The sequence below is a fragment of the Arachis ipaensis genome, chromosome B5, assembly GCF_059453495.1.
Source record: "Arachis ipaensis isolate K30076 ecotype BB chromosome B5, ASM5945349v1, whole genome shotgun sequence".
Lineage (NCBI taxonomy): Eukaryota > Viridiplantae > Streptophyta > Magnoliopsida > Fabales > Fabaceae > Arachis > Arachis ipaensis.
The window spans coordinates 7490896-7518766 of NC_142440.1; the positions used below are offsets into that span (position 1 = coordinate 7490896).

Sequence of the window (27871 nt, forward strand, 5' to 3'; positions counted from 1 at the left end):
ATATTTAGAAGCACATGTATGTCATATTGTTTAGAATCCCTTGTATGTTATATGACTATTTCATAATGTATTATACGGTTGTCTTGTAACACGAGTCAATAATACATAATATACCTGGAAACAATCATATGATGAAGTTCAATTAACTGTCAAGCGAGAATGCAAACAACAATAAACCTTATAATGGACACCATCATTAAAATAAACCAACGAGGACACTAAAGACAAAACATTACAATAATTAAGCACAACCTTACACATTACTGGCGGAGGCAGAACCAATGTTGACTCCTCCCTGTGGACACCTCCTACGTGTATTGCCAGGCTGTCTGCAAAACCCACATCTCTTGGGCTTGTTCAGGTCAGCCTTGTCCATTGTAATCCAAATCCTAGTAGTCTTGGAACGCCCTTCAGACACACGTCTCTTGGTGGGATCGGATATGACTGTCAGACCATCATATGGTGGCCAAAACCCCTCAGAGATTAGAGGTGTGAATCCCATCTAATAGATATCGAACACTGAGCTAAGGCAATACACCTCATGGACGTAGGTCGCCCAACTCAGACGTGCGTATGCACAGCATGCTAAGGCATGGCAACATGGATAATGAGTGCTTAGAAATATCCACAATCACAGGTCTGGTCCTTGTGGAACACTCTGTAAGAGGCAAGTGAGAAGCTCCCGGTCAGAGTGGTCTCAGCTATAGTCAGAATTATCTCTGTCGTACAAAGTTACCATGAAACACCTTGAGGCCTTCAGATTAGCCTCTATTGCCTTCATCTGATGCTGACTAAATTGCTGCCCGATTTCTAATTGTGCCTCTGTCTCTCTTCCTTTGCGAACAAATAGCTCGGCCAATCTCTCATAAGTGGACTTCACCAACGAAAAAAGTGGAAGGTTCCTTATTGGAAGGTTCCTTACACTCTTTAGTATCGAGTTTACATACTCAAAGATATTCGTAGTCATATACCCGAATCTCTTACCTTCGTCCAGATGCTGAGTCCACTGCGCATGCTTAATCCGATTAGCCCAGTCACACATTGTAGGGTCTTCGGATTGGAGAATGTCAAACCAGTAGTCATACTCGACCTCAGTCTTGGCATAAGTAGCATTCACTAGAAACCTCCGTGCATCCTTGTCCTTAAAACTCGGGGCAAAATTCGCCGCCACGTGACGGTTAAAAAATGCCCGGTATGCATTAGGTGGAAGCCAACCACCATCAAGAGCCTCTAATGTAGCCTTGATCCCGTTGTGCCTATCCGATATGACTAGAATGTCCGGTTGAGGCGTTATATGCTACCGAATGTGAGATAGAAAGAATGACCACGAATCTGCATTCTCACCGTCCACAAGTGTGAATGCAATAGGACTGATATTGGAATTGCCGTCCTGAGCAATCGCGACGAGCAGTGTATCCTCGTATTTGTCGTACAAGAGGGTCCCGTCGACACTAACCAACGACTTACAATGCTGGAAGTCCTCGATACATGGTGGGAATGTCCGAAAAAGCCGATAGAAATAACCTGATGACTCATCGACTTGCCCACCAACTCACACAAGACTCATCCTCAACACTGCGAAACTACCTGGCATCATGATCTGCACACCCAGTACCCATCGCGGCAAATCATGATATGACTCTTTCCAAACTTCGTAAATCTATTCCACGGCCTCCTGCTTAGCCAACCAAACCCTCCTATAAGTCGGTCTAAAACCAAAATGTGCCTCTGTCACATTCTGCAATACCTTGATTGACACAGCGGCATCAATTTTAATCATAGGCAGTATGAAGGCTGATATCACATGATAATAAAGCATTATGTGATCACTAGATATCAATGTGACCATACAAGTATGAGGTCCATTGTACCATTTTACCTCCAAAATACCTCTGTGCTGGCGGAGACTGATCCGAATCAACCATGTGCACCCGTTGTCGAACTCCTTGCGCTTTCCATAGTACTTGCGATGATCGGATTTCAACACTTCATACTCAACCCCACGACGGATGCTATAAGTCTTCATGCTTAAGACTACCTCCTCTTTATCATGAAACTGCTGACCAATTTGGAAGTCAGCTAGAGCTCCTGCTGTGCCATGGCATTCAAGTCTAAAGTTGAAAAGTCCAAGTCCAAAGTTGAAAAGTGCGATAGGTACTGCTGAGTTCCTGAACGAGATGCTCCACCACCCACAACTAGAGTACTCCTCGATGAGCTCCACATTATCATCATCATCCTGCAGTACATTCTCGACACTATCCGGTGCTCCACCCTCTCCAAAACCCAAACCATAACAGGAGTACCGTTCATCGCAATCGCAAGCTCACCGAAGGGTTGAGTATTACCTATTTTTCTGTCACGATTACAGTTTAGATAAGCTGTGAAGGACGGAGATGCAACCAAAACTGTCTCAGGTGCAATCACTAGCACATATGACGAGGCATCAAGAGGCATTAAACTAGAGTAGGCTGGCATTACTGAGGATTGAGGATTCTGGTTCGAATCTCCTAAACTATAGACCACATCTACAAGCTTAGCCAATAGTTCAGGGGTCTTCACCTCGAGAATCTGACAACGACAATGGAACAGAACTTGCAAATCTTCGTTACTGTCTATGACGAAGGAATCGTACTTCACATCATCGCGCAACACGAAAATTAGAATTCTATAAATAGCTTCTCCACCCGTTTCACGCCATGCAGCCCCAGTTTTTGCATTATAGTATTCTGAAACTTAGTGAAACTCGTCGAAGGTTTGAGAAAATTTAATTCCAAAATACATTTTTTTTCTTAATCGACCCTCTATAGTGCACCAGAAGTCCAGAACAAAAAAACTCTCATCACTAACTATTGTAAGTCCTACTATGATGAGAAATTCACATTCAGCTCGTATTTATATACATTAGTATTATACTAAATCGAATTAATTTAGCTCGATTTATATATATGGGTCACTGCATACTAAATCGAATCTAGTGGATTCGATTTACCACTAGCCACCATTGAGTATAAATCGATTTTGTTACATTCGATCTACTAAGGATTTGTAAATCGAATTGACTTAATTCGAGTTAATAGTGCACCATATAATTCAATTTAGTACAACTTAAGCTAATTTAAATTCAATTTGATTTACATGTAATTTCAGTACACTAACTAATTTGAGTCACGTTGATTCGATTTAGTATTATAAAATCTAATTCGAATTCAATGAATTCGATTTATATAAAAATGTCCATGAAAACATCTATATAACTTTTTTTTTTATTTTCAAAAATTCATGTAAAATTGGGATGTGTTTGGTTTATAAAATCTCATATACCCTATAAAATTATCAACAGAAACTTGAAAAATAAAGAAAGAAAAAAAAAAAGAAGAGCAGCAAAAGCAACACACACATACACTCAAATCATAGCCGATAACGATAACACTGACGCGCTTATTATATAATAAGAAACTGTGTACTAAATTTTAAATCTGAGATACAGACTAAAGTTAATGTTCCTTTCCTCTTTCTTTGCTCCCACAATAGTTAATCCCTTCCTTCTTGTTTGCTTTGCATGGATTCCTACTTCCCAAGTACGCCAAGAAAAGAATCAGAATTCGAACTTCTACTGCAGTTTGTTATGTTTCATTTTCATAAATTTTATTTTTTTAAACGGTATAACATACAAAATATGTCTTTTATTATCAATAATAACTATTGAAATTTTCATTATAAATTAAATTAAATTTGCACGATGTTATAAAATTCAGTCATCAAAATTAAACTTTTATAATTTTTTTTTTTTGGTAACAAACTCATATAAATTTTAAAAGTAGACTTTATCACCGAACTTTTCTTTCCAAAAGTGCAGGACAATAATGGTTCCTATTGATCTTGTATTTTTTGCTACATAATTTTGTTGGGTCTATGATAAAAAACTTAACCCAAGGCCGAACCCAAAGGTCCATTGCATTGGGCCGATACTATATTCGAGACACGTGTATGTCAGATGTTGTGCCACTTCATCACTAATTCCAATTTCCAACAATAACCCCATGTTTCCATTCTAGTGCACCCTAGTTCGTTTGCCCCTCTCCTTCCTCCTACCTTCCAAATATGGTCGCATTCCCCATTTTGCCCTCAAATCATCCTTTTGCTTTTTAGAACCCCGTTGAAAGCATTGAAGCAGGCCAACAGAGACAAAGCACAACTCAACACTCGAACTTGAACCAAAAATTCCCCTCTGATCTCTGGCTTCAGCCATGGCTACTTCTGCTGCTACCTCTCAGCGAACCGAGCTAGCCAAGCACTGCAGCTCCAAGGACTGGTCCAAAGCCATTCGAATCCTCGATTCTCTTGTTTCTCAGAACGCTTCAATCCAAGACATATGGTAACCATATCATACTTTCCTCCATGATTTCCGTTTTCCTCATCGTGATTACTTCTCCTGAACGTTAATGTGAATCTCTATTATGATGCTTCTTTTTTTTTTTTCCTTTTTCTTTTTCCAGGAACAGAGCTTTCTGTTATAGCCAATTGGAGCTTCACAAGCATGTGATTAAGGATTGCGACCGAGCTCTTCAGCTTGACGATTCGCTTCTTCAAGCTTACATTCTCAAAGGTCTATTTATCCCTTTTATGCCTAATTGAATTCAATTGAACAATTTCTACTTCCTTTTAACTGTTCTTGTTTGTCTAGTCTGTGCTGTAGTTCCAGGGGAAAAAGGGACTTGATTTGAGTTCGCTTTACAATTGAGGTGGTTGATGAGAATATTGAATAATTAAAAATGGATAATAACCTTGTTCGGATTTGTCAGCAATTCAGCATGTTATGATGATGGATTTGTTCGTTCTTATATTTCTATTTCTGTAGATTACCATGTCTTTTTTAATTTTAAGTAAAGAGAAAGAAAGAGATGTCTTATCTTTGAAGTCAATGGTGTTACTTTATTCTGTCATGTAGGTCGAGCGCTTTCTGCATTGGGAAGGAAAGCAGATGCTTTATTAGTATGGGAGCAAGGATATGAACAAGCTCAGCATCATTCTTCTGATTTGAGGCAGTTGCTAGAAATTGAAGAGCTTTTGACGACAGCAAAACAAGGAAATGAAAATGTGTCGCACGAAGCCCATGGGTCGATCACGCCGCAATCAGAATCAGATTCTTTGAGTAATGGGAACTTGATTGAAAATAAAAATCAGGATAACTTGGGGGCTGAAGATGAATCATGCACCAACAATGGTGATAAATCTGTGATCTTGATGAAGTCTGCTGATAAATTTGACTCAGAGAGTGAATTAAATGGTGAAGATAGAGAGTCTAACAAATTTGATGGCCAAGTGAGCGGAAGCCCTGATGTAATTGATAAATTGAGTTATAACTCTGAATCATGTAATGACTCCAGTGATGCGTCAGAATCATGCGAAAAGGTGTTTACCAATAGTGGTGAGTCTAGCGAGTCAGTTAATGTCGCTGAAATTCTTACAAAGTCGAGCAATAAGTTTGCTTTTACCCATGAAAAACATGAAGGGAGGAAAAATAAGAAGTTCTGTGTTGCTCGGGTTCCAAAGACAAAGTCTATAAGCGTAGATTTTCGGCTGTCACGCGGAATAGCAGAGGTTTGTTTAAGCAGTTGCTTTATGGCTTTTTTCATGTGTTTAAGAGCATATGTGACATTTTAATTGCTTTGCAGGTTAATGAAGGAAACTATGGTCATGCCATTTCTATTTTTGATCAGGTGCAATTTTGTCCTCCTCAGTGATACTTGTGGTTTTTAACTTTTATGCATTTGTTATTTTATCTTTCTTTTCGTTCTCTATTATCAAATGACAAACTGTAGCCTTGTCTCAATCATATACACAGATACTGAATGAGGACCCTGCATATCCCGAGGCTTTGATAGGGAGAGGGACTGCATATGCATTCAAGAGAGAACTTGATTCTGCCATAGCTGATTTTACAAAGGTGATGATAATGTGAATGGACACTGTCTGAAAGGTGATATTTTGGGTTATTTCTCTGTTTTTAAGCACTTTACATTTTTGTATATGTTAGGCTATACAGTTTAATCCATCAGCTGGTGAGGCATGGAAAAGGAGAGGTCAGGCGCGGGCAGCCTTGGGGGAGTTTGTTGAGGTAAGGCTTCCGTACCCAATCTCAGTATTTATCTAATATTCAAAAGTGTAACCGCAGTCTCATTTCCAGTTGAAATGTTATAATTATTATTATTATTATTATTATTATTATTATTATTATTGAGATATCCTCCTAAACCATCCTGATATTATCCTCATAATTTCGTAGTGAGGAAGATATTGAGTACTTCTAACGTTTTCAAGATATTAAATGTATTTAACATTTTACCTTGTTTAGAAATTAGGAAGATAATTAGGATGACATTTAGAAGGGTTTATCACTACTCAATAAAATTGTTCGGTATTTTAGTTGAGGCCAGATTCATGTGAAGTGGGCCATTAGTCATATTATATATGAAATAGTCTAATTCTTTTAGGGGGGGAAAAGAAAGAAAATAGAAAAAAAAAACAAGGGTTTTGGTTTTTGTTATGTGTGAATTTTCTTCTTTTAACAAAATATTTGGGTTTTTATTGGTTAGGCATTGCCACTAAAAGATATAGGCTTTAGTTGAATGCCTAAACAGTAAAGAGTTTATTGTCTTGGTTCGAAACCAACCTAATGTTGTCATTAAGAGTCCTGTGGTCTCCTTTATCATTATGGAGTCGTGATATTAGAGTATCTAACTTTATAATTTTATTGCAGAGATTACAATTAATAATTTTGCACTGTTTTGAATGTCAGGCCATTGAAGATTTAACTAGGGCATTAGAGTTTGAATCCAACTCAGCAGATATTTTACACGAGAGAGGTATCTTTTCTGACGCTAGAGTCTTTTCATTTTATTATTAGGTAACTAATTGATCATTAAACATGAAATAATAAATAATGCTTCCTAATGTAGTTGCATATGTATCTCGTACCAGCCGCAGTTCTAGACAGACGATTTTAGTTATATGTGAAATAAGTCTGCAGTCTATATCTTGTGTTTTGTTGATACACTTTTAGGGAGTTTGCTTTCAAATAAATGTGGCTAAACTGTTGAACTTTCTCTTTCCTTCTTTGTTATCGTTGGGCTGCAAGAGAGAGAGAGAGAGAGAAAGAAAGAGAGGGGGGGGGGGTTATCGAGTACCTATTTAGATATTATAATTTATGTTTTTTCATCAAATTAATGCAGGAATTGTCAATTTCAAGTTTAAAGAGTTTAATGCTGCAGTTGAAGACCTTTCAGCATGTGTGCAGCTTGATTGCGATAATAAGTCTGCCTACACATATTTGGTGGGTCCCATGTCTTCAATTATGATGTTCATTAATTATGAACTTTTGATATTGGTTTCTGGTCTTTAGTCTAGGAATGTGGCTTCATGCTTTTGCTAAACTTTACATAAACTTTCACAGGGTTTAGCGTTATCTTCAATTGGCGAATATAAGAAAGCCGAGGAAGCACATCTAAAAGCACTTCAACTTGACAGACATTTCCTTGAAGCATGGGCACACCTGACTCAGGTATCTCAGCGTTTCTGCACTGATAGTTTGTTGGCACATTACAGGTTTTTCAGTATTAGATTTATCAGTATTTGATTATAGCTATTAAGTATGGAACACCTTTTCTGGTATTTTCTTTTCACTTTTATGCTTAAAGCTACTTTGCTAGATGATACTGGCAGCTAGTTATCCTGACCTTCGCTTTTTGGCAGTTCTACCAAGAATTATCAAAGCCAGCTAAAGCTCAGGAATGTCTAAGTCAGGTGGTCCAAATTGATGGGAGGTAATTGTTGTGAATTAAAGTAGTACTCGGTATCATTGTTTTATTTGATCAGTCACACCTGATATTGTTGCTACCTGTTGGCTTTTTATTTGAGACTGATTGCTCAAGTTTTCGAATTAGGTTTGCTAGAGCTTATCATCTGCGTGGCCTTCTATTCCATGCAATGGGAGAGCATAGGTATTTATGCAACCTTACCTGCTGTTTAATTGGAATTGATTCCTTATAGACTTGATTGTTTTTGCTGCATGCATTCTAGAGTCTTACTGATTGAGGCTATGAATACTAGTAGAGTTCTTGTAAGGGCACTAGTTTAAGCATGATTTTTTTTTTTCTTTTTTTTTACTGGAAAGCTAAACTTTTGATCTTTTCTATGCGTCAAATGCATTGAGAATGCTGAAAGTTAACCCTAATAGTACTAAAAGTTTAAGTTGTAGTGTGCAGTATAGAAGCAAATTTTCTGGTAGAAGTGGTAGCATCATCAAACTTTCTAGGGTGGGAGAAATTAAGAATAGTGTTTTTTAGAGGCCATGGAGTGCTCATGGGGCAACAACCTCGATTTCTTGCCGTTTTCATGTAAACTATGTTGATTGAAACAGCATCACATGGGATTATCGTTGCATAGTTGATAAGTTTTGGTTGGTATTACAGAACCAAAACTTCCAAACATAGATTAGTATGCCTAGAGTCTCAGCATATAGTTGCACAATAGCTATTATTCATTTGACTTCTAAGATTGTAGAGATAATTGTCTATGGATTATGTATGGAAACTGGTGAAATTGTAATGATTTTTTTATGGCTTTTACTTTTTAGTAGCACTTACAAATACATGCAAATTGCCAGATATTTCACACCAAGAGTTGGTGTTAAAATATTTTGATTTGGAACTTTATGTTCTACAAGTTGATTTTGTTTCTTACTTACATTGGATTTTACTGTGACAGGAAAGCTATCAAGGATTTGACAATGGGGCTGACCATTGATGGTGCCAACATTGAGTGTTTGTATTTACGAGCTTCATGCTACCATGCTGTTGGACAGTACAAAGAGGCGGTATGATTTCAATTCAACTATAATCTATTTGAGAAGAATGCATGTTCAAAGTCATCCGGCTACAGAAATATTTTTTAATGGTCACAGATCAAGGATTATGATGCTGCACTGGATTTGGAATTGGACTCAATGGATAAGTTTGTGCTCCAATGCCTAGCCTTTTATCAGGTTTGTTACATTGTGAAATAGTATATTTCTAAAATATCTGCTTTTCATTTCCTATTTTAAAAGTACATTCCTTTATTGATTAATCTACTAAGTTGGGAGCAGTAGTAAATTTCCAGAGTCAATGTTAGGTTAGAGTAGAGAGATTATAGCTTTCCAATATGCAGACTTAGGGCATGCCAACGTGAACATGCAAATCTGTTGGCATTTTCTAATACTCTTCTGCTTTAGTTCTTCATCTTGCCTAGTTATCATTATTAATTGAGAGGCACTTACAGGACCTGCATTCCGTTGGTTAAACTATATATGTTTACTACTTTTGTACATTCTCTTATTGCATTATGACATTCTACAGATGGCCATCGGTGGTGTTGTGACAGTTAACATGATACTTTGAAGTTTTATGCACTATGATCCTAGTTCCTTGATGTGCTTTCGTTACTCTATTTTTTTGCTTTTTCAGAAAGAGATTGCTCTTTACACAGCCTCAAAGTTTAGTAGTGAGTTTTGCTGGTTTGATATTGATGGGGATATTGATCCACTTTTTAAGGTAAAAGTTATGGATGTTATTCCACCTTTCTTTGTATTTTTTTCTTCTTTAACCAGCCAAATGTATTATGTTTACTTGTGTGAACTGAACAATTTGGAATTATGGGATTGTAGCAACCTGAATGTTTGAAATAAATAATATTGCTTGTTTGTATTATAACCTAAAAGTTTTCTTTAGGGTTCAGAAGCATAGAATTTTTTTGTTACAGGTGTGCTTTGTAAAGTTTGGGTTCACATTGATGTACTATTTATTAATGTCTGAATTATATTCAGGAATACTGGTGCAAGAGATTGCATCCGAAGAATGTATGTGAAAAGGTTTACAGGCAACCTCCTTTGCGCGAGTCTTTACGAAAGGGAAAGCTTAAAAAACAAGAATTAGCTCTTACAAAACAGAAGATTACCCTTATACAGGCTGCAGATTCCATTGGCAAGAAAATCCAGTATGATTGTCCTGGTTTCCTACCTAATAGACGTCAGGTAAATGGTTGTAGCTTACACACTTAGACATTTACATATATTGTCATTATTTTTCCTGTTTGTGGTTTTCCAATCAACAAATTGTTAATCTTGTATTGCTGTTGATATTTTCATCTTTCATCATGATATTAATATTTTCTTATTTATCAGCATCGAATGGCAGGATTTGCTGCTATTGAAATTGCACAAAAGGTTTCCAAGGCTTGGCGTTTACTGAAAGCAGAATTGAAGGGCTCTAATAAAAGCAACTCAAGGTATGGCAAAAGGGCCAGGAGAAGGGAAAGACTTAACATGCCAAGTCAGAATAGAGGAGGTGCAGGCTGTAGCACAAGTACTGCCGTGGAAACATCCTCTTCTTATGGCATTGTAGATGATAGATCATCCAGCCGTTCCATGTCATGGCAAGATGTTTACACATTAGCTGTTAGATGGAGACAGATCTCTGAGCCTTGTGACCCAGTTGTGTGGGTGAACAAGCTAAGGTATTGCATCCTTGTGCCAAGTATTCTAGCAGACTATATTATCTCTCACTGCTTAATCCTAGATGAGTATTTTTCTCGTAATCTTACATTTTTAGTTATCTTTCAACTATTCGTAGATTCTCATTTATCTGCACGGCCTCTGATCTGTGCTATAAATTGATCTGATTTTTCTAGCTGCATGACACAGCTACCATGTGGCTGCCAAATGGGCTACCTGCCTACCTACCTGTCTGTTTAAGCCCTCCCTTAATAGGCCACAGGTTAAATAGTTAGGCCAAAATGATCCACCATTTAGATGGGCTGTAAAATTAGCAGCCCAAATCACCTGATTATAGGTTCTTCAATGATTAATCATAAAATAATAAAATATCAAGGCCCTGTAGTTTAACCAAATTCAGATTTTGTTGAATTTGAGTATGTTTCTTTGTACTGCAGTGAAGAGTTCAATTCTGGATTTGGTTCTCACACACCTATGATTCTGGGACAAGCAAAAGTTGTTCGATACTTTCCTAACTATGAAAGGCAAGCACCTCCGGGGACCCTCTTTTCTCTTCTCCTTATATCAACAAACTGGCTTGGGAAATACTCATTCTTAATGAATGCCACAGGACCTTAGATATTTCAAAGACTGTCATCAAAGAGAGAACATATGTCTACAGCAAAACAGACCAGATCATTCATCTCTTGAAAGATGGGAAATTAGAAGAAGTGAGTTGCTTATTGTTGATTTTCATGCGTTTTGCCCTTTTTCTCTTGCCATATATATATATATATATATATATATTAACTCTGCCATGATTTGTAACTTCAAGTGGTCAGCTTTAGAAAACTTTTGCTTGGCTCACAGTAGTATATGCCTCTTTGACTGTTGGGTGATACACGAAATTTTCAGTTCTGAATATAAATTTTAGCATTACTTAAAAAGGGTTAAACTGTTTTGATGATAGGTAGCACTTCTTGAATCTTACACATCAATTTAGATAAACTATTGTCAGTGACAAACTGTCCTGAATAATTAAGTTGTTAACATGAATAGTTTTGTATCTCTTGAATTCCTCCTTAGTTCTTAAACATGAGCCCTTTGGGCTTGAAGAATTAAGTATGGAGAATGCACAAATCTATTCTTACCATATGTTGTTGAAATCTAGGTTTTTATTTTTGAAGAATGAGGGAGGCAAAGATTTAGCTTATGAACACATTTACTCGTCTAGATCTGTCACCATCCCAGAAAGCAATCATCCCAAAAGTTGAAGCTACTACTAGAAAGCACATGAATAGTTTACTTTGCTTAATTCACACATAGAAATAGCACTTCCCTTCCAAATATAATTGGATATAACTGCTAAACATTTTTTAAATAATTATTGTGATGAACTAATATAAATGCATCAGTACTCGCCTTCTCTTGCTTGTCATTGTTGACAACTATTAACAATGATGTCTGCTTGATGTTACATGGCATTTTGTTTTTAATAGTATTTCTGTAATCTTGTTTTTTTTTTTTTTTTAATGGAAACTTTTATGTGCAGGTCATTCATGCAAAATCTTGCTCTGATCTTTATAATATTGTCGGTGAGGATTTCTGGTCAGCTACTTGGTGCAACAGTACTGCATTTGAAGGGTAAGTTGTATACTGCATAAATCTGAGGATAATAAAATGTTTTCACGCACTTATTTCTGGATGTTGATGTGCTTTCAGGAAACAACTCGAAGGGACAAGGATAACTCTTCTAAAAATGTAAGCTAGATACAAGTTTTGAGAAAATGATTGTCTTCTTTGTTGCTTTAGTTTTTCCGGACATCATATTGTCAGAATTGATGGTTTTTCTTTTTCAGGGGAGAACATGGTTTTGACTTTTCAATTAGAACACCTTGTACACCAGCAAGATGGGAAGATTATGATGCAGAAATGGCAATGGCATGGGAAGTATGTGACACCAAAACCTTCTGTTGGATTGTTTACCTGATAGATGTTCCTATAGATCTTTACCATGGATGTCACCTGCATTTATCATTGAATTGTGATTGATGATTGTACGAAGGCATCTTTTTGCTTTTATTTATCATTCAAGTTACTCATTGGATTGTGAATTTACCTTGTCGCATGTTGGGATGTTGTGTATCAGACCCTCTGTAATGCTTACTGTGGTGAAAACTATGGGTCTACTGATTTTGACGCACTTGAAAACGTGAGAGATGCAATCTTAAGGATGACATATTACTGGTACAGCATTATCTAAATGTGTAGGTTGTCTTTGTTTCTTACTTAGGTCATATCCATATATCCACCTATCTGCATTCCTTTTCAGGTATAACTTTATGCCACTCTCCAGAGGATCTGCTGCAGTTGGACTAGTGGTTATGCTGGGTTTGTTACTTGCGGCCAATATGGAGTTTACGGGAAGCCTTCCACAGGGTTTACAGGTCGATTGGGAAGCTATTTTGAATTTGGATCCAGACTCCTTCGTGGACTCTGTCAAAAGTTGGCTGTACCCATCCTTGAAGGTGAATACCTCATGGAAAGACTATCCTGATGTTGCATCCACTTTTTCAACAACAGGATCTGTTGTTGCTGCCTTGAGCTCTTCTGATGATTGAACTTCTTGAGATATTACCTGGTGAGTCAACTGCATATTAAGATATACTCCATTTCTGTTTACTTTTTGGTGAAATTGTATTTCCCGTTCTGTTTATCACTTCTAGTGAAAGAATAGTGGTTTATATTAGATAAGGATTCTCTCTTGTTTAAAATGAGTGTTCATATCTCTAACCCAAAAAAAAAAAAAAATGAAAAAAAGAAAAGCAAAGCAAATCAATGGTGAAATGTGAATGCTACAAGATCATGTTTATTTGGAATGAGAGGATTCAAATCTGTTTATATTTAAATACCCAATCCAAATGTGAATGGTTCAATTTTATATGTTTGCAAAAGCTAATTCAATATATTGATCTGAATGTTGTAGGTCTATTTTAAGGTTGCGGATAATTATATTGCTGCTGGTCTCGTCATAAGCTGTTGCTGCTGAGAAGTATTAGGTCATTGACCTTCTTCTTGAGCCTTAAATTAAATCTGTACGCAGGCTTGTTATTGTAATAATGTGTTTCCGATTGTACAGAAATGTAACATAACTACATAAGGAAGTAGATGACTAAATTACTATTTATCTTGGTTACTTCAATAATATCTACTTTCTCGCCATCCCGGCTTTTGAAAGAGAAGAGAGACGAAACGGTGGGTGCTGTATGTATACTTGTATTTTATTTGTTGTAAAAATTGTTTGTAGTGAAATTATTTTTCCCCATATTTGAAACGTTGTTGTATTAGTAGGCCCAACCTTACTTACCTTACCTCTTGGTAATTTTTTTTATTGGTCTTATAACACCGTGAACGATTGGGATGTTTAACCTAACCAATATTTAAAGCTTCCAGGTTCTGACAAAAAAAAAAAAAAAAGATTCCAGGTAGAATTAGGTGCATCAATCCAACCTTGATGCTTTTTTGAAAAATTATGTATTCCGAAAGAAGCATGGTATACCGTATACCACAATAAATATTTTGTAGGAAAATGCCTTGCACTAGAAGATCTCCAATCTCTTTTTCTTTCTGTTTTCTTACTCATTTAGGAGACTGCCGTGTTCTTCTGGGATATTTGAGATATGAAAAATCTAAGGGATCGGCACTTTTGATCAAAATCTAGCTAGTATTTAGCCAGTAGTGTGGGAATGGAAAAATGGCGAATGAAAAGTGGGATTTTGCAGTTGGGAGAAGTGTGTGTTGGAGGGAGGGGGTTAAGAAAATGTGAGTAGGAGTGTATGCATTCGGGTTTTTTTTTAAGGCTGATGTACAAAAATATCAATGCTGGCTCGTTGATGGCCCAAAATTATAAAATGTAAAAAGAAAGAAGGGTGTATGCAAACAAGGTTGTATATAGTACATTTTTTTTATAAAAATATTATTTGTACGTTAAAATAGGCTACTAAAATCAACCACTAATGTATTTGTATATAAATATATATGTAGTTTTGTATCGTACCCTAGGAACTTATCGACTTATATCAAACCAACTCTTATCGTACCCTTGGAAAATTCAAACTTGCAGTCAAACGAATACTTATCACGTAAACGTCACACTCCGAGAATCTCGGCCGAAGCCGAGATTCACTCAAACCAACTCCTAAGCAGTCCAAACCCTAAGTTTATAAAAACGGTAGCAACATCAGTAAGTACACAAAAGTAATAACTCACAGAACAATAACTCGATCACACACACAAGCTTTAAGAAATATTTTTAACTGACTTGGGCGTCGGAGTCATTTTTGCAGGTACCATGCTCGGGTTCACGTTCGAGGCAAATACTCCAAGTAATAGACGAGGTCACCTCCTCTAGAACCGATGTATAGTATGGAGAAGAGTATCCTTGCCAGAACAAGTTTAATTTATTTTCAATGTATATTTGTATTTCAATATATATTTTATATTGGTGGGTAATTTTGGTACGCTTGTAATATTACTTTTTTTTTTTAATACCAAAATAAATATCGTACACTTTTTATTTTTACTTTATCATTGTGATTAAGGATTAATACTATTGATCAAAAAATTATTAATGGTATTAGTCTTTTCGTAAATTAGATGTCACATGTCATTTAATTTCGTAATATTAATTTAAACAGAACTAGCCCAAGTTATTTCACATAAATTTTTCATAACGGTAATAACTTACATTTTTAGCATTTAAAGTAAAAAATTGTTTAACAAGAATAAAAAAAATTCCTCAGAAAGTTCTTTTCATATATTAAATGTAACAAAAAAAAAGTCACCAAAAAAATGTAACAAAAAAAAATTATTTAGCATGCATAGCAATTTAATGCTTGGCATTGCCAGCTAACCCTGAAGTTCATAATGCTTTACTCGCCAAATGTAAATAAACCTCAGTCTTGTATGGTGCTCCTTCTCCGATATGCTTCACTTTTCTGTAGTCTCGCCCTCTTGGATTATGTGCTGGCTTCTACACACATTTTCATTTTTCACCCACTACTTTTCTCCTCGGATTTGCCCTTCTCAACTCTCTTCTGTTTAGCCGCACTCGTCTCCCAATCAAAGGTTCTCCTCCATTATTGTTAGACGTAACTTGAAATTAAATTAAAGCACACGTTAAGAACTTATGTTTGAGGATATTCCATGCATTTAATTTACCAAACCACATATACATACATACAAATTAAAGTTACTATTAGGAAACTAATGGCCTAAGTGTACAATGTGTACAATGAGCTAAATCTTATAATAAACATTTCATGTCATAAAACTACTCATCCTAAAAGCATAACTTAATAGGACAATGTAACACTAATGGTCATATCTCTAATACTTTCTAAACCTCCATTATAATTGTACACTTAGGCCATTACCTCCCTATACTTAAATCCATGCCTATAAAAATTTGCTATTCACTTGCATGAAATAATAATTTACAGTAAACTTAAATTTCTAGAAAATCAAGCATTCTAGAAGACAGAAACTCACCTTTAATTTTTCTCCACGTAGTAGTCTTCTTCTTCATCAAGTTGGTAGCATCGCATTTATCTCTGCGCCGCCTTGACTTTTCCGAATAAGCAAAGAGCCACGTGGCGTTCATCTGCTTGTTAACCATACGAGCCACATAGTACGGAATCTTGAACTTGAAACCCTTTCTCTTCCGATCAGTCTCACCAAAACGGTTACTAATGAACATCAAGCAATCCATCAAGCTCTCTTTGGAGAGCCCTTTCATGTCATAAGCCTGTGCTCTTCTCCACAAGCTCTTCCCATGAAGACACGTGGCAGTTCCATAACCATTATTCGATAAGCACAGAGCTCGACTTGCATCGCTCACTGCAGATTCTGCATCTCCAATAACCAAATGACACTGTGCTCTATTGCTATGAAGCACCACTCTCTCTCTCTTTCTCTTCAACGGACACAAATCCAAAGCCTTTGAATACTTCATGGCAGCCATTTCCATGTTCCCTAACCAAAACTCATTGTTTCCTTCTTGTTTCAAAGCACAAGCCATGGCTTCTTTTTCTCTGATCTCTTGCTCAGTCATTAGACTCTCTCTCTTCACTCTATCCACCTTCAAATCCCATAACTCTTCCAACGTTCTCTTGGTCCTTTCGCTCTTCAAATTCAACGACCTGAAAAACTTGATCTTGTGGTAATCCTGTAATAGGGTCTGTGTGATTGTTTGTCCTAAGCTTTTGAGCTCAACCAAATCAACAAGAACCGGAACTACAATATCCATGACCTTATATCTTGTGAATGGATCCTTAAGAAGTTGCAAAAGGCTTTCAATGGCCAACTTTTGTCTATCATCCGAGGATCTTGAAATATTACAAAGATTCACTATCACTTCTTTCAAATCCGCTATGCTTTCTCTACCTATTTTGGTATGACAAAGAGTTCTTACAAGTCCTAATCCCGCAGGTGAAGTTGGATTCGCTAAACCACCCCACATCCCACACAATTCCTTCAAGAACTGCTTCTTCTTGCAGATCAATCCCACAGATCTTTCTCTCCATGCAAAGCAATCAAGAAGATAGAGAGACCAGCACTGAAGCTGGTTGGCCCATTCTTCCGCCTTTCTATTCTCTAGTTCCAACCCTCTCTGCCCTCTCGTCAGCAAGTTCCTTTGGTACTCTAATCTCTCTGATTCCTTCAAAGAAACAAACTTCTCATAAACAGTGTCGAGGCACGTAGAAGCTATGTCAATGGCTGCTTCTATGATTTCAGCTTCGTGTTCCGCTACGGCTTCAAAAGTTGCTTCATGGCTTGCGAGGTGGCCAAGTGCACGAAGTGCAACTCTCTGCTCAACCCAACTTATTTTCCCAATAAATAGTTCGATTAGTGGCTTAACCACGTTGGATTTAACTGCTTTATCCGCAAGCTTAACTTCATTCATGGCGTAGGAACCAATGATATGTGCTGCATAGTAAGGGATATACATATTCTGGTCCCTAAGAAGCCAATCTTTGTAGCTGACACTTTTTTGAATCAATTTGGCCATGCATCTGAATATGCCAAGGGAAGGAAACTCTGGATCGTTTGGTTTAGTGACAGCAATTTTCCAGAGCCCATTTAAAGCTAGGATGTGTTCTTGGTCGTCTAAGTGAGGCATTTGTTTGAAGTAGCGAGAGATTTTGGCTCTTCTGAGAGTAGGAACTGTTTCAGACACGATGCAGAAGAAACAAGAACAGGAACAGTAGTTGTCGTTGGTGCATGTTGGCGTAGCAGGTATCAAGTTATGTTTTGTCTTCTTTGTGGTTGAATAATTTTGTGGGAGTTGGTATTCCATATCCATGGTGAGAAATTTGATGGGGTCTTTAATTTTTTTTTTTTATGTGTTGTAATATTTAGATTGAATATATATTGGTTGGAGTTAGTAGTAGTAGTTGTGGCGCACCTAGTTGCTCGTGACAAGATAATAAGTTAAGTTGTGTGTATCACATGTAATATGGTACAGAAAATGCAATGAGTATGATAAGTGACTTTGTTTTCAATACATCGGATTATGGGAAGAATCATTGCTTCAAAGTACAAACAACGGAGGGGAATTGTTGAAGACAATTCAACGGCATTACTTTAAGGCAGCTAGGAATCTAATAATGATATTTTTTACTTAATAGTTATTTTGCACTACTTAAATTGAAAAACTGATTTAAAAAAAAAAACAAAATAACAATAGGAAAATTAACTTTCTATTTTATCTAGAAACAAAAATAGCTTATTCCAAACCAATGATAACTCAAATGGCATAATTTCTCCGTACTTACTTAATTCTAAAACAAAGTATAAAGCTAAAGTTTATATTTCTATTTGATCTTTGCACAATAATGGACTAATACCAGAACAATCTCTATCATTATAAATCGATTACAAAATATACAATTTTTTTTTAATAAATTTAAGTTATAAATCGATTAAAAAAGAATAAAACATAACTATAAAGAGAATAGAGAAAATTAGGCTTTCTTAAGTTCAATAAACAAATATTATTGTTTGGAATTTAAATTGACTTGAGTATTAAAGTTTTTTTTGCAGTTACAAAATGATGACTTTTACAAATTTTCTTGCATCTCTTGTTTGGTGTCTTTGGATATATGTGTTCACTTAAGAAAATTACTATTGCATTAAACATCTCACCCAAAATATATAGAAATGCTAATAAGTTGCTATTTATATCAAATTTGACATTTGTTGGACAAAATAAAGCTAATAGATGAACTGTTAGAGGGTTTAGTGAACAAATAAAGCATGTCATATCAGCTAAATCTTCTTCCTTCATCAACTGTTGACCAAAAATACCGGATGGACCACGAATCTACTATACTTAAAGAAACATAGACATTATCAATCACCTTGAAACGGATCGCCACAAAAGCTGTGTAAGAAAATTAAGAACACTCATTTAAAAAGTAAAAGAAGGAATAGATGAGAGACATATATACAAGCGCTATTGATGACTAAGATCTCTTGGGAATTAAGCATAAGCGCTGTGGGTGAGTTTTTTAAAAAAAAAATATTTTTTTAAATAAAAAATTATGTTTAGATATGTCATGCAGGGATAGAATAAGGAAAGATTTAGATTCAACTCTAATTCTACTTGCGCATTGAGATTTTTATATAAATTCAACCCTACAATTAAGTGCGCCAGTTAATATGATTTTTATATAAATTCAATCCGAACTCTACCCATTTTTAACCTTCGAGTATTTGATTTTATCCGCCAGTTACTAAAAAAAATGCAATATTGTTATATAACTTAAGGATAATTTAAAATAGAACTGATTTTTATGTAAAAAAAAATATATATTAAATTATCAATTAATGATTTTTTCTTAATAACTAAGAATTTTTTGCATTTAATGAGAGATCTTTGGTTTAACATCCATTTAAAAGTTAAAACATATTTTTATATAAGTATATAAAATATACACATATAGAGTGTGTGGGTTGGTCGAATAGTATCTGCACCCTACTCTATCCGCTGCGGATCAGATTGGCAACCCTACCCGATCGGGTTGGAAACTTGCGAGTACGGTACATATTGTCACTTTTAATCTCATGTAAAAATATTTTTTTATCTATTAATTATATTTAGTTACAATAATATAAACATATGAAAAATATCCAACATAAATGGTATTTAAAAAAATATATTTTTTTTTATTTTTGCTATTAAAAAATTATCAAATACATTAAAAAAAATCTTTTTTCAATTAACTTAATAGAAACCCAAACATGCACTCAATCAATGCCACTGCATATATATTCAAACTATCCCCTGCTGAAAGTATGATGAAATCATCCAGTTTCCAACTCAAAAAGTGATCAAATCAAATATAAAATATAGTGCAAGTACAAGAAGGGTTGGTCTCAAGAAAATGCGGCTATCACCATATATGCTTGTTCTTTAAAATTTAAATTAAATCATTTGCAGCTCCTTTATAATTAACCATGTGATTACAGCCTATGGGGGACTTGGAAAAGAATCAACACACGAGTTCGTTTATTGGCATGTGTCCCTATAAACATAGATATTGATGAAGAACAAGGTTGCTGCCCCTTGCCTAGTTGAGTTTATTGCTAGGCGTGCACATCTATCATAGATTTGTGCGCACGTGATCTAGAACTCTGAACAGTGAACACCAGCTTCATGTGATTCAAGAAAACCCTAGTTTCACATAACTTACTTCAAAAGTGTTCTGGAGAAATCTAAACTTCAAAGCTCTGCAAACGAAAACAATTTAGTAACGGATTTTTTTCTAGTGAGAGATAATAGAAGATGAGTTTAAATAGTTAAAAATTATTTTATTTAATATTTATTAATTTTTTTAAAATAATTATGTTATTTTATATATAATAAATATATAATTATAGATGTTATGTTAAATAAAATAGTTTTAATTATTGTCTCTTTTAACATTATTGTTTTGCAATCATATTTACATCTTTCGAGGAAAAGGCAATTTAATACTTGTTAGGAATGGTATCATATGAATATTAGACTATTAGTGGTTCATCTTATTAAGTTTCTTTAGTTAAACAAGCACGGAAATAAAATGAGTATGTAGTAGTGTTAGACTTAGATAGAGAATATAATATTCAATAAAGATTGTAAGCTAATTAACTTTTATAATTAATTTTCAGTTAAATTTTTTCTCCTTTTAAAATTGTTTTCTTTTATATAAAAAAATTAATTATAAATTTAATTATTTGTATAAAATATATATTTATATAAAAGTATATAATAATTAATTTTTAATATACTCGTAATGTTTTTTAATTTCTTGTGTTGAATGGTTTTGGAGGGGATTATGTGTTATGGTCTTATGGATTAGACTAATAGCTCTTTGGGAGTTGATTTATAAAATCCTCCAATTATCTCTCAACTCTACCGATGCTAGCTGAGCCCAATATTTGGGGGGAGGAAAAGATTTTTGGTCAATGAGGCTTTCTTTAGGGCTTACTTTTTGGACAAACTCCATAGTCTCTTATCTGGAGCATAAGCTTAAAACGTATTCCAATTCCTAGAAATTGCATATCTCCCCATCTTCACTTCAAACGTTTAGAGTTCAAATTTTAAAAATTGTAATTGAGAAAAAAAAATATGATAAAATGTATAAAGAATGTGTGGGTATATTGTGTACCTAAGATTAAGAATTATCCAATTTATTGGGATACTTAAGATTAGGAGTTGTCCAATCCACTGAAAAAAAAAAAAAAAGGCGTATTCCAGGTTTTTAAAACAAATCAAAAGGCTATTCCTTTATAGACCAAAACAAATGATCAAATATGATTGAGTGGTTAAATATGTTATCTTTTTTGTTTGAAATATATATATTATATTCAGATTCAAATTTTGATAATAATCAAATAGTAGATAAAATATTTAAATATGTATGTATAAGTATGTAATATCTAATGATGGTAATCAGTGGCTAAAAGAATGGGGTTGAATCTTAGTCCCTCTTTTGCTGAGAATTACTTTCTATCTTTTAAGATAGTTTCAGGAGATATTTCTGTTTTTGTCTCGTAATCGGTTAGGAGATATTTTTTAATTTTGTCTCCTACGCAACAGAATTAGAAATGGAGTAGAAGAGAAAAAAAGAATCATACCCAGAAGTATCCTGGTTCAGCTGCTAAGTGTAATGCAGCCTACATCCAATCTCCATCATAACAGTGACGGAATTTTACTATAATCAACTGATTACATACACCAATTCTTCCCTAGGAACTACCCATTCCTATTCGGGACAAGTCCAAAATCTATCCCAAAACTGAACTTGACTTGGTCACCTACCAAGCTTTCAACCGCAAAGTGCTAACCCAACTTGCAAGGGAATCCCACAGGATCATGAAACACAACACAGATGTACAAAGAAATTCTTAGACATCTATTGGTTTTTTCTTTAATTTTGCACTCTCTATCTTTTTTCTCTCACTGGTTTTTTCTTACAAACCTCACTCTATTTGCCTTTTTCACCATGAGACTCAAACAGACAAAACTAAAAAAAAGAGAACAAAATATAACACATTGAAAGAGAATAACTTTTGTTAGTTTAAGGTAACTATGAGCAGGGACAAACCGAGGTGGTAGAGAGAGGGGGCACTTGCCCCCACAAATATTTTATAAAGTAATATATATATATATATATATATATATATATATATATATATATATATATATATATATTTATCTTTTTATTAGATTATGTTTTTTTTTAAAAAAAATAAATTAATCAACAAATAATTATAATTAACTTCACTACACTGGAAAATTAGTTAATAATCATGTTGAAACTTAATTTTAAAATTAAATGTAACTTTAGTTATTAGTAATATTTTTTAAATATTAGTTAACACTAAAAACATACTATTTATATATTAATATTTTTTATTAAAATAATCTTTTTTATAATAATTATTTTAATTAAAAATTTTATTTGTACTGTAAATATTATAAGAAATAAATATCATAATTAAATAAAAAATAATAAATAGTTAAATAATTATTTAAGAATATATATATAAAAATAACATTTAATTTTGTTAAAAATAAAGAGAGAATAATTATAAATTATCTTTTCGCCATAATTTAAATTAATATATTGTTTACGAGTTAATTAATTTATGTATGTATATATGTATATATTGATGTATATTTTTAATTTATATATATATATATATATATATTTTAAATTATAAATATATTTTTATTTAAATTTTATCTTTATATATTTTTGCCTCCACCAATCAATTTTTTTGGGTCTGTCACTGGCTATGAAAACTCTGTGCTTACTCTCCTTATTTCAGCCCTAGGCCGTTCACTCTTATTATAGAAGGGGAAGCTTCCAAGATTGAAACCGGTTCAACCAAACCACCAACATCTTTTTCAATAATCAAAACCGGTTCAGACAGAAAGAAGAGAGAGGAAAATCGAAAGCAAAACCAACATGCAAGTACTGCTCTCATCCCTTCTCATCAAGCTTCATCAATCTGAGCCTTCCATCTTGACTTTGTCCCCAAGAAAGATTTATGACCCTTGATGAACTCTTAATCCTTAACAGCTCCATCTGTTCCATTTTTGCTTCTTCCTCCACGTAGCTCCAGAAGCTACCTCCTGTGATGGATGAACAAAAGTGGAAACGAGGTTCACCTCAGGGATCTTTTTCTCTGACCGAAACGGATTGCTTCTCCTTTTGGCATGGAGATCTTGAAGCTTCTTCTTCACATCTTCCATTTTGTGGCAAAAATCTCAGCCACGCCGTGCTGTAGATCTTCTTTTCTCAAAGGCCATCACCCTACCCTTTTGCTTCTTTCTAGCTCCTCTTATGATTTCTCTTATAACTTTTACCTTCTTCTTTTCTGTTGACATAACCGAAGAAGAGAGAGAGAGAGAGAGGAGAGAGAAAAAAGGAACTTTGGAAGCAATGAATGAATTAAAATGAGTTATTTCCACTTTCATTCTCCTATGCATAGTAACGTGTGAAGCATTAAAAATAATCAAATCAATTTTGAATTTTCTCTTTCATGTTACCAATACAGGTTAATTTTTTTGGATATTGGATAAAAATTGGTGTAATTCTTTAATATTGGAAGTTATGGTGTTTTACAAAATTCTGGGAGCTATAAAATTCGTAGAGTGCGAATTGCCAAATCAATTTATTTTTAATTTATAAAGACAATACACAGACTGCGTATTGTATTATTTTAATATTAAATTACAATACGCAGTCTGCGTATTGTAAATACACAATTTGCGTATTGTCAGTACAATACGTGTTCTGTGTATTGTGTTTGCCCAGAACAGCGCCCCCATAACACTGTAAAACTATATTTTTTGTAACATTAACGTAAAACTCATTTCCCTCTTTCATATTAAAATAAAAAATCCACCAATACATGCAATTAAACCAAATTAATTAAACTTTGAATTCCATCACCCATGGAGAAAGGTAACCGTAGAAAGCATGCTTCCAATTCCTTTCTTTCTTCTTTAATTTCGGACCAACATTTGTTGGATCAAAAGAAATTTATTTTGGACTTCCCATTAGTTTTTTACCCATCATTATATTGGGCTTAAATTTTCTTTTAGCCCAATAATAAAATCTGCACATTTTAACAAAATTGTTAAACAACCAATTGATAATTAAGTTAATAATAACTAAAAATTAAATTAATAATTTTATAAATAATATTTTTAGCAATGTTTGATCATCACAATAATTTGAAGTTTTTCAAACTCAACCTCTAAAATTGAGAACTATTTAATCTATCAAAAAAAATTGAAGAGTTAAAAGGGAGCTACCAAGAAAAAAGATAATATGGGATGAAGATAGTTGTCCCAACCTAATATTTTCAGTTTTCTATGCTTTTAATATTTTCAGATACTTGCCTACATAAATTAAAAGTTTAGAACCATTGCAAGTTACACTTTTACCCGTCAATCGAGTATGTTGCTATCATTTTTTTTTTCTTTATAAAGAATTTTTTGGGAGAAACTAAGTGGAGGTTGTAAATGGAATCGAGGTTGTAAATACAGGCTTAATACAGCCATTCTATATGAAACCCTGAAAGTTAAATAACTAATTTATAGAAAGTATAAATAAAAATAGTCAATTGTTTCCGCCGCTTATATATAATACAAATTTAGAGAACTAATTATAACATAAGTCAATTTAAATTAATTTTTTATATTTTTAATTTAAAAATTTAAAAAAATAAGATAATAAATTTTTTTTATATCAGACTTTCTATTTTTCAACTAATTAACTATATTTTCAATTAATTTTCTAGTAAAATTGTATAATAAAATAAAACAAAATTAATATTATCGTGCATGGACACACAGACTCTTAATTAAAAATTGAACGATTTAAAAAAATAATTGTTAGATAAATAATAAAAAATTTGAACAATGTGAACAACAAATTGATTTTTTGATTCATCGAAGACTTAAAAAAACACTCCAATCAAGTAACAAAAAAATCTTTTTATATTACCTTTTTAAATTTTTAATCATTTGTTGCTCCTGTTTCTCCTAAAAATCCTATCAATACCATTGTTGTCCAATTAGCCCTCCATTGAATTTGTAACAAGAATAACCATTCTTTTGTATGTAAAATAAAATATAATAATAGATTTACAACAAGAACAATCATTCCTTTTGTATTTAAAATAAACACTCGCATACAAATAAAATTTTCAATAAATACTTTGTAAAAAATTTACGCCTCTACAACATTGCCATTTGAGTGAATATAATGATCACTAATGTAGGAAGATGGACTGTAGAATCTTCTTCACCGATTGAGGAATAACAGAACAAAAACTAACGTATACAAACCCAAACACGTTAATGAAGGTGTCCGGTGAAACAACGACTGCGATGAGCAGGGCTGGTGGTCGAAGGAGCAACGGCGACAAGAGATCGGAGGCGACGATGGTACGGTGTCCGTGGTTAGAGAGATCGACGCCGGTGAGGGGTTAGTTGGGTGAACAACGACGACGCTGAAAAGGATGGAAAAAAAGCTAATGTGGCGGGAATGGGAAACGACGGTGTTCTTGTAAATCTCATCGATGGTCTCCAACGACGACGATAAGTAATGGTCGTGGAGATGAGAGGAATTAGCGCAGACCTTAAAATTGTGGTTATAGTAGAATTAGAAGTAACCATTTATAGTATGAATATATTTAGGTACTAATTCTAATTTTTTAAATTTTAAAATCTGTTAATAATTATTTAATTAATTAAAATCTAAATTTTAGTTTTAATTTTATCTTCTTTTTTAACCATTATTCACCGAGTAAATCCCCAAAATGGTCTCTTAGATTAGGCCCGTGCACCAATGTTGCTCTCAGTTTCTAATTGCTTTAAATGCACCCTCCAATTTGAGCTCCGTGTGAAATCCTGGTCCTTCCACCCGATTCCGGCATGACTCAGCAGCCGGAGCACTGAGCTGGCGATTCCACCTCCACGTAGGACGCCTTAAACGGCTAGCTGATGTGGAATATGATAAAAAAATTTCCAAATTAGTCCCTGGCACCAATTATAAACTCTAACGTAGTTCTTCATTCTTCCTCTATGAATTAGTTCGTCGTCCAGTTAAAGCTCTTCGGCTTCTACCCTCTGCTTGGTCTGGCTATTGTTCAATTTTGTCCTGTTATTCTTCTTCTTCCTCCTCTCCCACCATGAGTGACCGTCATGCTTCTGGAAGGTCGAATCGCTCCTCTGCGACCGGAAACTGGAAAAGGAACAATGTGCGTAGCCGGCGTTCAGCAATTCCAGAGTGGTGCGGTTGTGGGTGCAGGCCTGTCCTTCGGTGGTCAAGGACGGAGACTCATCCTAATAAGCCGTTCTTCGGGTGTCCCAATTATAATGTGAGTGCATTTACTAGCTAAAATTTCAAGTGTTGGTTATTTGAGGTAGTTGTTTGATAAGGTTGATGCATATTTGCAGACTAGTGGAATGAATTGGTGTGGGTTATTTGTCTGGACAGATTCTGTACAGGATGAGGTACTGGTGAAGTCTGATGAAGAAGATGAGCATGGTGGGATGAAGATGAACATTGCATGGAAGGTGGGTAAACTGGAAACAGATGTGAGAAATGTAAAACTGATGGTCCAAGTGCTTGGTTTAGGGGTATTCGTGTTATTTGTGTTTGTGTTGATGTTACTGTTGAAGGTTTGATTAGGCTTAAAACTGAAGTACAGAACCACGATGTTAGTGTAATCCATTTTATAAACAATGTAATTGATATTAGATTAGTTTTTGATATATTGAATGATTGTGTTGTTTGGTGGGTTGTTCCTATGGTTTTATTTTTGTAAACAGAATTGAATACCCAATTATGTTATGGATAAGCAACAATAGCGAAAGCTAACATAAGGCATAATTCATAACTGAATGACAATAACACTAGTTCATATAAACTTCTGCAATAATGCAGTGATCACAAGAACAAGCAAAAAAATACTGAGCATTGTTTCAGCTATATTCCAGCAACTTAATTAGCATTTAAAAGTTGTAGAGGTGTCTATGAATCACCATGACCAAACAAAAAAGACAAAGATAATTGTTTCACAAAACACACAAACTTTCAGAGTTTCAACCTAAAGCTATGGACATAATCACTTCTTTCTTGGCGGTTTAAACCCTGGGGTAGGCACAAACTTGAGGAAGTTGGCCAGCTGTGCTGTAGTTGCTGCACTAGCTCCCTCCATTGGATTTAATGATGTAGAGCCAATTGGAGTAGGTAACCTTCTTCTAAGTGGCAGTTTTCCAGGTCTTGTAGGTGTCTTCCTCTTTTGTTGGTGCTCCTGCAATGCAGACAGTAATAAGGCCTAGAAAAATAAGATGAACGCCAAATAATAAAAATACATTACATGAAACATTATTGTACACAATACCTTTTGGGAGTCTTCTGCTTCAGAGTATGAGGGCTGAGACAGATCAATCTCAGCCTGCTGAGTATCCACTTCCACAAGAGGGGCAGGATTAGGGGCAGATGCAGTAGCAGTAGCAGATGCTGTTGCAGTTCCCGATCCTGTTGCAGTAGCAGAGGCACTTGCAGCTTGAGTTGCATTAGAAGTAGTTGTTGTAGCCGACGCAGAGGCAGTTGCAGTGACATTCTGAGCAGCAGCCTTAGGGTCCTTAGCAGCAATCCCGCAGCTTTGGCGGTAGCAGCAGCAGCTTCAGCAGCCTTGTTCTTCTCACACCCTCTTTTTATATGACCTTTCTGCAAGCAATACTTGCAAGTGAATGGTCGTAGCTGTCTC

At 34.8% G+C, this 27871-nt stretch overlaps 2 protein-coding genes across 2 annotated transcripts; one reads left to right on the top strand and one right to left on the bottom strand.

Annotated features, from left to right (window-relative positions):
- The first annotated feature begins 4072 nt into the window (after positions 1–4072).
- SRFR1 (Tetratricopeptide repeat (TPR)-like superfamily protein) lies at positions 4073–13855 on the top strand. The gene is made up of 24 exons (XM_088487941.1): positions 4073–4375; positions 4497–4606; positions 4949–5601; positions 5676–5720; positions 5846–5947; positions 6038–6118; positions 6800–6866; positions 7233–7333; positions 7454–7561; positions 7753–7823; positions 7944–8000; positions 8767–8875; positions 8963–9043; positions 9504–9590; positions 9863–10069; positions 10220–10551; positions 10987–11073; positions 11160–11259; positions 12081–12172; positions 12251–12289; positions 12388–12478; positions 12678–12775; positions 12861–13169; positions 13515–13855. Exons 1-23 carry the CDS (start codon positions 4248–4250, stop codon positions 13147–13149), a joined length of 3135 nt encoding a protein of 1044 aa, XP_088344067.1. The 5' UTR covers positions 4073–4247; the 3' UTR covers positions 13150–13169; positions 13515–13855.
- A 1467-nt stretch (positions 13856–15322) lies between these two features.
- On the bottom strand, positions 15323–18087 carry LOC110271723 (uncharacterized). The gene is made up of 2 exons (XM_088486347.1): positions 16079–18087; positions 15323–15682 (listed from the first exon to the last, which is right to left on the bottom strand). Exons 1-2 carry the CDS (start codon positions 17889–17891, stop codon positions 15573–15575), a joined length of 1923 nt encoding a protein of 640 aa, XP_088342473.1. The 5' UTR covers positions 17892–18087; the 3' UTR covers positions 15323–15572.
- Positions 18088–27871: the final 9784 nt, after the last annotated feature.